The sequence below is a fragment of the Typopeltis vanoorti genome, chromosome 8, assembly GCF_054136105.1.
Source record: "Typopeltis vanoorti isolate ZY-2024b chromosome 8, IOZ_Tvanoo_1.0, whole genome shotgun sequence".
Classification (NCBI taxonomy): Eukaryota; Metazoa; Arthropoda; class Arachnida; order Uropygi; family Thelyphonidae; genus Typopeltis; species Typopeltis vanoorti.
The window spans coordinates 8836911-8846929 of NC_143556.1; the positions used below are offsets into that span (position 1 = coordinate 8836911).

General features: G+C 36.1%; 1 protein-coding gene across 1 annotated transcript in view; it reads left to right on the forward strand.

Moving 5' to 3' along the window:
• Nucleotides 1–5860, forward strand: part of LOC150103713 (frequenin-1-like) — a 185199-nt gene extending 179339 nt beyond the window's left edge. Inside the window, exons 5-8 of the mRNA XM_090396509.1 lie at nt 464–542; nt 1022–1110; nt 4784–4861; nt 5624–5860. Of these exons, the coding sequence (XP_090252635.1) occupies nt 464–542; nt 1022–1110; nt 4784–4861; nt 5624–5716 (339 nt within the window). The 3' untranslated portion in view covers nt 5717–5860. The remainder of the gene's footprint in view (nt 1–463; nt 543–1021; nt 1111–4783; nt 4862–5623) is intronic.
• The last annotated feature ends 4159 nt before the right edge of the window (nt 5861–10019 follow it).

Below are 10019 nucleotides of genomic sequence, written 5' to 3' on the forward strand. Positions count from 1 at the left end.
GCGTGTTTCTTTCCCAGCATACATAGAGGTTTCATGAAACTGTATGATTAGTTTACTTACCTGAGATTCGATCTAATAATTGTTATCATCCAATGAAAATCAATTCGGATGCAAGCCTTTTAGTGTAGAATAAAATTAAAATGAATGAGAATGTTTTTCCGATATCAAAAATAAAAGCTGTTATTTTTTAAACGTTTATAAATCGATGTCAAACCAAAATTAAAACATGCGGAGAATCCTCCAAAATCATGTGAAATCGATGAGTGATATGGATTGTATCAGTTCTAAGGGCCAAAGCTGATTTTTCGATAAATTTGTGTTATGTATGTTAAGTTTCGAATGATTTCATGAAGGCTAATCTGTCCAATGCATACCACCTTTTCTCCCTCGAGGACCACCAGAGATGGTCCTCGAGGCTATTTCGCTCCACCCCACATTAACTTTATGTGGTTTTCTTCCACAGGATGGTTCCATAGAGTTCGAAGAATTCATCAGGGCATTGTCTGTAACGTCCAGGGGAAGCCTCGAGGAGAAACTAGTATGTAAGTGTACGCAGTTTCATTATTAATATTGAAATATTAATCACGAATTCCATCTATTTTAAGAAAATTTGAGAATTTTCAACTTGTAGTTTTTAGCTTTGTTTAGATTATTAAAAACACATTTTTAGAGTCACTGAAAACTCAGCGAAAGTCAGTAGTAGGTTCGATCAGTTAAGTTCGTAATGACGTTTCTGTATCAAAAGAGACGCCTTCACTACCCGAATCACTGTTATAACGAAAAGGCTTAGGGAATAGCCAACACACACACACACACACACACACACACACACACACACACACACACACACAAAAACGATTATTCTGTCTGTTACCTGTTCACTATTAAAATTCGCTTAATAAAATATATCAAAAAGGGGTATTTTCCATTGATGTTTTTATTGACAGTTTAGTCAGCTCGTATTATTTTTTCTACGTTTCTTGCTGATAGAACCAATTAATTTTAATTTATATTTTCGTAGGGGCCTTCAAATTATATGACGTGGACAATGATGGATTCATAACAAGGGAAGAAATGTACAGTATCGTCGACGCTATTTACCAAATGCTGGTGAGTTGTGTTTATTAATGGTTCACGCCTCGCTTAATAGTACAGCTGCAGTATTTACAACCCTTACTATTCGGCTGTTTTTGTTTTAAACAACCCAGTTTATTAGCTTATGGACAAATTAATTTATATGAAATCCATTCGTATAAAGATGCAACATTTTAATTTTGCATCTTTATAAAAAAAAATTACAGAGAATATAGTGTGGTAATTTATTAAATTCTCCACTACTTTCGATTTACGTCCATCCCATTTTAATGTCCATTATTAACAGGACCGATTTAAAGGTTTATCGGCATTTAAGGACTGAGATTTCGCGGTGAATCCAACTCTAAAGCTAGGTTTTCAATTCCAAGGGAGGAATTACATCTCTGTATAATAGGAATGTTATTTGGACAAGATAAATTGAAAACATGCACGAATGTCGCTGAATCGCACCTCCGAGAGTTTAAAACTTCAATGCACTGCATCTGATGGATAATCTGCAATATAAAATCTCCAGTCAAAATTTCATAATTAATCAAATACTTCCTCCTCTCCTTCTACTATCAAAGTCCACAAAGGTGGACATAGCCCGACGTAAACTGACCGTTTTAACCAAATATTATACGATTCTTTTAAGTATTGAAGAAGACAATGAGAAACTTCATTAAAAAAATAATTGCTGAAAAACAGAAATTAAAACGCATGCGGTTTGAATAAATAAATAATTATCCATTGGAAGTCAGCTCCAAAACAGATGTTGCACTACCAGAAGCGTATTCAACTTTTACCTGCAGTACACTCCCATGTTCTAACAGAAAACATGGTTGGCGAGCACAAAAAATCGACGATCTGAATAAAGAAACAGATATTGGTGGGCATTTTCCATCATGAAAGGCAATATTCTGTTTACAGACATTGCGATAAACTTTTGAAGGAAAGCAGCCCTCAGGGGATTGGTGTGGAATTCCTGCAATTTTAATGTGAATTAAAACGACACTTTTAATTTATAAAACGCCATAATTTAAATTAAGTTAATAATTTATTACATGAAGTGTGACTAATTTAAATCAAATGCTAAATTAATTTTATCTTTACAAAAGTCAAAAAAGTTTGAGTTAAATTATTTCTATAACTTATTTTAAATGTTATTTTAAATTTGAATCATCACTGAAAATAAGAATTAATAATATATGTATAATATACCAAAATATTATCTGGGAATTGTAATTTCCTGATATACATATACAGTATTTAGATTTTTAAGGTTTAAGCTGTTAGAAATAGTGATATTTTAATATAAGATTATGCAATCGCTGCTAGAATTATAATTTAAAATGCATAAAAATAGTTTCTGCTCACAAATGTTAAATTCGACTATCCAAACAGAGTTGGTGCTTTCCTGCATGTCTCGTCTACATACAGAAGAGCTAGATTCGCAGGGGCGGATTAGCAACGAAACAAGAAGTATTCAACTATAATAAATTTAGTTTAATCCTTTATCCAAGTGTAAGCAAACAAAGTTTGCGCCTGAAGTATCTTCAAAACTGAGGCAACTCGTGGTAAAGGTGGACCAAGCTCTCATCACTCCTTGTCTTCGTATCTCCCATAATGCAAAGCACATGTCCGCAAGCCATTATACATGTCCGCTTGATCCACCTTTATCACGAGTTGCCTCAGTCCTGAAGATACTTCAGGCCCAAACTTTGTTTGCTTACACTTGGATAAAGGATTAAACTAAATTTATTATAGTCTAACCAAGTGGAAAAAAACTTCCAACAAGTATTAAACTATCTTCTAATGCTAACTTGAACACACTCCTTTTCGCAAATGATTAACAGTAATTAATTCCGAAATAATATTTAGAAGCTACTTTAAACCTAAAGAAAATATTCAAAAATAAAATATTCGGAGAAAGTCAACATATAATCGAAAACAATGCCGCTTAAAGATCAAGTCCAACTAGAAGCAAAACACTAACAAATGATACAACTTTTGGGGGGGAAAAAGCGAATTCTTTTACTTCAGAATGTAGGATTTCATGTCGAGATGAAAATGACTAAAACTTGGAAAATATCAGAATGGAAAAATTCTGTGTTTAAACCGAATGAACTAAGATCAATCGAAGCCGAAAGGAAATTTATGAGAAAAACTCAACTGCCTTATTTCACCACAAAAGAAAGAACGAAATAGTGGGAATAAAACCTGAAAATACGAATAGAGAAAGAAAAGAAATAGCGATTAAATGGACTATATTAAAGTAATGCAAACATAATGACTGATTAAACAAGTACCCTTGTTGAGAGGCCGGAAGAAACCATCCTAATAGGCAATGCAAATAGTTATGATGATGAACATACCCTCACGGAGTTCTCCATCAGACAATGATAACAGTAGAATGTCAAAAGATCGTTTTGCTTTGCGGGAGTGAAATTAATTATTTTAGTGGCGTTTTGTTTTGTAGCATATTTGATTAGTACGATGTGGAAACTGCACTTCTCGTAATGCGAGGTTAAGTGCATTCCTACGAAGTGTTACATAAGAAACGACGATTCTAAATCGTTTCTAGTTTATGCTACGAATATGTGTATTTTAGTGATTTATGGAATTAAAAACCGGTGTCTCTTTGCAGAGAAAATCACATCGTTAGCAAGCATTAATTAATCTGAAATCAGCTGTAAAAAAGACTGTAATAGTCTTTCATCACCAGATCAAAAGTTAGCATCTCCTGAAATGCTCAGCTGTATGGATTTAGTAAACATATAAGCATTATAGAAAAAAATAGCAAAGCTTAATAAGTAATGGAGATAAAATCCAACCAAAGGCTAAGTTATAAGTCTAATAGAAAAAATTTAACTAACACTGAAAGAGTAACGTAAAAGACATACGTGGTCGTATGTTTTTTGAAGGAAAAGATGACAAATATTTGGAGCTAAATTTAATTGAGTCCAGAATGTGCGGTAAGAGAACAGTGTTGATAAAGAAGCCTAAAATAAAACAAGGAAAGTGGAGAATGAAATGGAATTTTAAAAGGGGAAATTTTGGAAGCTAAACATTTAAAGAAAAATAGTAGCAAACACTAGTAAAATATATAAAGAGCTTGACGGAACTTCTGGCCGTGTGGTTTAGAAGAATGTGTATTAAGTGGAGTTCTCTTGATTAGGGAAGTTTGGGGTTCAAAATGAATGGGAAGTGTAATTTATTTAAGCTTTATATTTCTGGCAATATTAGTGATTGTAGAATCGCTAATATTCTCAAATTATTAAATATAATTTGAGAAGGTAATAAAAGTGTGTTTAATTAATAGAAATGAATAGGAATACGCACACAAAATGCACTTTTGTGGTTCTCAGAAAACAGAATGTCTTTGGAAAAGCAGTGGATGAAATAACTGATTTTTATTCATTTAAATTTCTTTTGTTACTCGATATTTGCAATACAACCAAGATTGAGATAGTCGGCAAACTGAATTCAGTGTGATTTCTGTCTTGCTGAATGTCTCATGCGGCCTGTGAAGTACATCTCAGGGGGTTGTCTGGACTGGTTCCCCACTACGGACGATCCATTATTGAATTTATGAGCTGTTATTAAGTTTTCATTTTAATGTTTCGCTGTTTATTGAGAAGAGATAATAAAAAAGTAAGGTGACAGAATCTCTTGCGATATTTTGACTTATTTTGTTTTTCGTTGACAGGGAAACCAAGCAAAGCCAGAGGAACAAGAAGACAGTCCTAGGAAAAGGGTCGACAGGATCTTCGACCAACTGGATAAGGTAAGACATGGTTGCTATAGCAACGTAGCCAAAAGGGATATTTTAGAAAGAAAAAAATTTAATGCGAAATCTTAAGGTTCAAGAGAAAATTCAAATGTCAGCGTTTCACGGACGAGTTCAGCTTTCTTGAGACATTCTCTGTCACATTAAGGCTTTGTGCGTGTGCTGCTACAGAAAAGTCTGCCTGCGCTTCTCAACGCTCCATCGAAAAGACTTACGGGAGTGATTGATAAGAGCATACAACAAAAGATACGAAGAAAAAAAAATCTCTCCATCGTATATAAAGAGTGAACTTGCAAGGGACGTCCTTCTTCCGTAAGAAAGAACACAGCCGAGAATAGTATGAATGCGTTTGGAAAGAAAGAAAGATGAGCATGTACAGAAACTTATCACTCTTTGCTTTTTGATTATTATAGCGGCAGTTATGCTGACTTTGGGGAAGCAACATGTCCGGTCAATATGTCATGTCAAAGATGAAAAAAGACTACCGAAGCATGAAAAGAATGCTATTGAGCAGAAAGAGGGGGTTGGGGGATTAATGGGCAGTGGTGTAATGAGGCAATGGCTAGCCTACCGAAATAATCCTACGATTACCAACACCAATGCTGATTCGACTTTCTGATTGTGTTAACATGACGCATTTAACTTTAGTTATGAGAAGCGCATGCATGTATCGTAGTAAGATTTTCTGGGTTCATTTTTATTACAAAAATCAATGTAGTAGCTTGGGATTCTAATAATATTTCTTTTTTTTTCTTTCAGAACCATGATAACCAGCTTTCTCTGGAGGAATTCAAGGAAGGTTCTAAACACGACCCAAAAATAGTCCAAGCATTAACTTTGTACGCGCCCTAGCTTCTAATGATCTCGCTGCTTTATATTGCAACATATCACTCCACTTGTTGAACATTTTTAAATCTCCTCCAATCACACTCTCTCTCCTACCACAAGTATTGTATGCCATCTTTATTGTGTGGATTTTTGTCTTCTCTTGAATCGTTTTTGTTGATTTTGTCATCTTTGCAAATTTTTGAGTAAATAAACATTTTCATATTTACAGACAGCCCCTCCCCCCTCCTTGTGTACGTGCTTTTCAACAAAAATATGATTCATCAATCATTTCAGCTATTATATTGATCGTGCATCCCGATACGATCCACTTTAATAAGGTGGATTTAACAGATTAGTGCGCGCAAAATTACTGTCGCCATCTAGCGCCCTCTGGAGTTGGACTCGAACACCCGAAGATAATCCAGCCTAATTAACTTCCTCTTCACGGCGCCCGTTGCCATGACGATCAAAACGTTCTGATGGCGCAAATATTGCTTCAGATGACAAGGTCTGTAATCGCTGTTAATTAACATTTCTGATTAATGTTTCGCGAGACACAAAAAGAGGTCATTACGTAATCCAACAAGGAGTTGTTGGGAAGGAGTGTCAAAAGAAGAAATTGCAGTAAGATTTGGGCGGTTCATTGAATCCGTTGACGGTAGCTTCGCTTATGAGATTAAGTTTAATTGTCACGTCTGACCCCGTGGACGTGGCATGGGACGGTTGCTCGAACTCAGTTCCGCCCAAGATCCGGGAAAACAGGCGGATTTAACAGCTGTTTAGCAGTCACCTCATCCTTCAAGAAGATCTTGTTCTTATTGTTTAGAAAGATCGATAATGGCCAGGAAACAGAACGATGCAAAGGGAGGATCAGCTACCATTAATGCCATCTATAATTTCTATTGACCTGTCATGGCTGCCCTTAACGAATAAATGATCACGTGTTACGGTTAGAAAACCTTTCAGGGCGGTGAAAGCATGACTCGTGTGAACAGACATGTAGGGACCACATGACGCCAGCAGGTGCACCACATTTTATTCATCAGACGTTCTTTTCACACAAAAAGGGCATAAACATGTTTTCTAAACCATTTCTACTGTAGCTTCAAAATGCAGTGCGGTTTAAAGTGATCTCTGAGAGATGCGCTATTAAATGAGACGTGGCCTTCCTACAGATTACATCTATTCACCGCTATAATTTTAAAAATTTAATTAAGGTTGTTTCTCATCCATGTGCAACAAGGCGTTTAACGTTTTTTCTTATACTCATGCAACAAAAACTTTATATTTATTGCATGAAATGATGTTTTAATAAATGTTGAACTTTTATTAAAACATCCCATGGAGGATCGTACAAGTTTACATAGGCGATTATTTGCATGCAACTTTTGAGGGACACAGTGCTTCAATCCCCTGTAAAACAAAATTTCGAATTATCATAAATATTACCAATCATGGGATATAAACATTTATCCCGAATGGGATATCAGAATTGTAGAAACACATTTGAACGATGAAAGTTAAACATGAAGATGAGAATGCAAGCCCTCTGAACATCTTTATAATCGCATATTTTATACAAAGCTAACACATCATAATATCGCACTGCAGACCTTTATACGATTTTTAATTATTGAATATCGCATTTCTATATTTAGAACATAATATTTTAGCAATCAGCTGGAACGAGCCTGTTCGGCCATGTTGAAAGCATCTCAGCCATCCGACCAACAAGCTGAGGGTTCACATTCCACTTCTTCACGGATTTTTATCAAGTGGGATTAGATGATAGCGTTCTCGAAGGTAAACTTCTCAAAACGTGATATACGATTCATTCTTTCGTGCATGATAGGAAGTGGACATTTCACTACCACTGCTACTTCCACTAATGCTAAGAATGAATTATAATATGTGAATCTCAAGAAACCGGGAAAGATGTTAAACTTGCTACATCAATATCGTGGATGTGCTAAAGTTTAGATAGTCTGGAACCATTTAGAGATCAAATATGGAAGATTTCAAACGACTTCACACCCTAGTAACCAGGGTCGTGACCTCACACACACAGGCTATGAAATGCATCTAAACGTATTCATAAAAAACCATTCCCACACCGGGATTCGAACCAGCAGCCAACACGCTGGAAAATGAGTACATTTCCACTCGAGCAATCGGGACATCAGGATTTCTTTTAGATGCGAATAGTTACATAGGCAAAGACTTTCATAATGAAATTTTATAATACGTTTAGTAACAATATAACTAAAAGAATTAAATAAAATTGATTTTGTATCATTAAACAAGAAAAAAAATTAAACGCTTTCTCCTGTTTCCTAATGAATATACAAGCTGTGTTGTTTAAAATGACTAATTGAATAAATGCAAATATCGAATAAATATTGAATGAAAGCAAATGTTTTTTTCTTTGTCGCATTCTTTTTGATTGATTCTGATGTCCTTAGGCCTGCGCTTAAAATAACTTGCAAACTAAAGTGTCACACTTGGAAACAAAATAGAAGACTTCATGGAAATGAACAGAACACGTGGGTGCAAACCTCTTTGCATAATCTTTGATTCCCTTTCGCAAGAAAAAACAGAACTCGACAAATGTTGTTTTATTTACTCTGGAGTAATTCTTAAATGTGGTTGGTTGTTTTAATAGTTATATTTTAATGGTATAATATCTTTATTGTTAATGATCGCTTGAATCCATCAAGTACATTTTGTGTTTGTGGATTTCGTTTGTGTTCGGATGTTGATACTATGTAAAGAAATGCTTCTTTGCATTTCTTACTAAGACTAATTTAATGCTAATACTGATTGCAGCTGTGTGTTGGCGCATTGTCATGGTGTATGCACTTTAAAAATTATTCCCTATCCGAGACCTATTTCTGGTCATTTCAGAGGATGAAGGTAAACGCACGCAACCCGAACACATCAAGGAAATTCAAAGTACGAGACAAAGCAAGAACTAAATATAATCTAAACTCTAATTTTCAAACGCGACTGTTACCAATTAGTAATCGAAAAGTAATGCAGTGCTTCCCGTTTAGGAACCTTTTAGGTCAAGCAAAACAGAATCAACTTATGAAAAGTTGCTGGAATACTTGAGAAATGTGTACTTTATTGTCCTTCAAGTGACGTTTTTTGTGGGACGGATTTTTTCAAGTCCTTTACAGATGATCTCAGAATGACGGTGGCAATCAATCGCCATATTTCGAATAACATCCGAAGAGTTTCATGAGTGGTGAACATATCATCGCTCATGAAACTTCGTCCATTTCACTTTCATTCGAGACAAGAAAGAACTTCCAAATTTGATGTCCCTCTTTCATTCTTTTGTGTTAAATTCGCACGTGCTGAAATGTGCTCTGTTTTCTTCTTCCTTTCATATCTTAGGCCGAGCAAAATCATGAGTGAGGAAACATACACAAATTGACTGATGGAAAATGTTCCGAGAGGCCTGCCTTAGTTTTGGAACTGAAGTCCAGATTGGCTCCTAACAACGGTCTAAGCGGGGGGATGCGACTCTTCAACAGAAACTCTGCCATCTGTGGAATTCTGGGATTTATCTGCACATTTGTTTACTGCATCCTGATACGAGAGACACTCAAATCCGTCCTGTTAGAAAAATGAAGCCGATCTGGAGAAGATCCCCAGTCGGATTTTTCACCGAGGAGGTTTCTGTAGTGTTTCGACAGGGAGTGTTTCCTCGAATCTCTCACATTTCTAGTTCTGCAGTCAAGTACATTAAGGGACGGTGTTGAGTTGCTGACAAACGAGCTCGCTTGAGGGATGGCCACATCACTCGTACAACACGCATCACATTCTAGCACTACCCACTTGAAATTCCTCACTCGAGGATTCACATTTAATCCCCGTCGTCTACGAAATGCGTTCAATAAATCCTCGCCAGGTGTTGATCCTTAATAATAACGGAGCTTCGCTTCCGAGTGTCGCAGAAAACTTCGCCGACTCCACTCTCGCTTCTTCTTTTATTTTTTCACCTTTCCACTGCAGCGCTTTCCGCTGGTTTTATTTTCCAGTTCATAACTCCGTGTATTGACTATCGATAGAAACGTAGCCTTTGACCTATTGGAGATATCTGATACTGTCCTTTTCCGCTCCTACCGGTTATTCACGGCTGAATATTAAGTGTTCTGTGAGACGGCGAAAAACTTTCTGAGCTTAGTTCACAAGTGAAGAGTGTGGCGTGGGCAAAATAGTGCCGCGTTCTCAAATGGAATCCTGATGGTCGCCATTAACTGTTAGCACGAGGTGTCCGTGCACAACAAATGATATAAATAAAAGGGAACGGTTGTAGGAT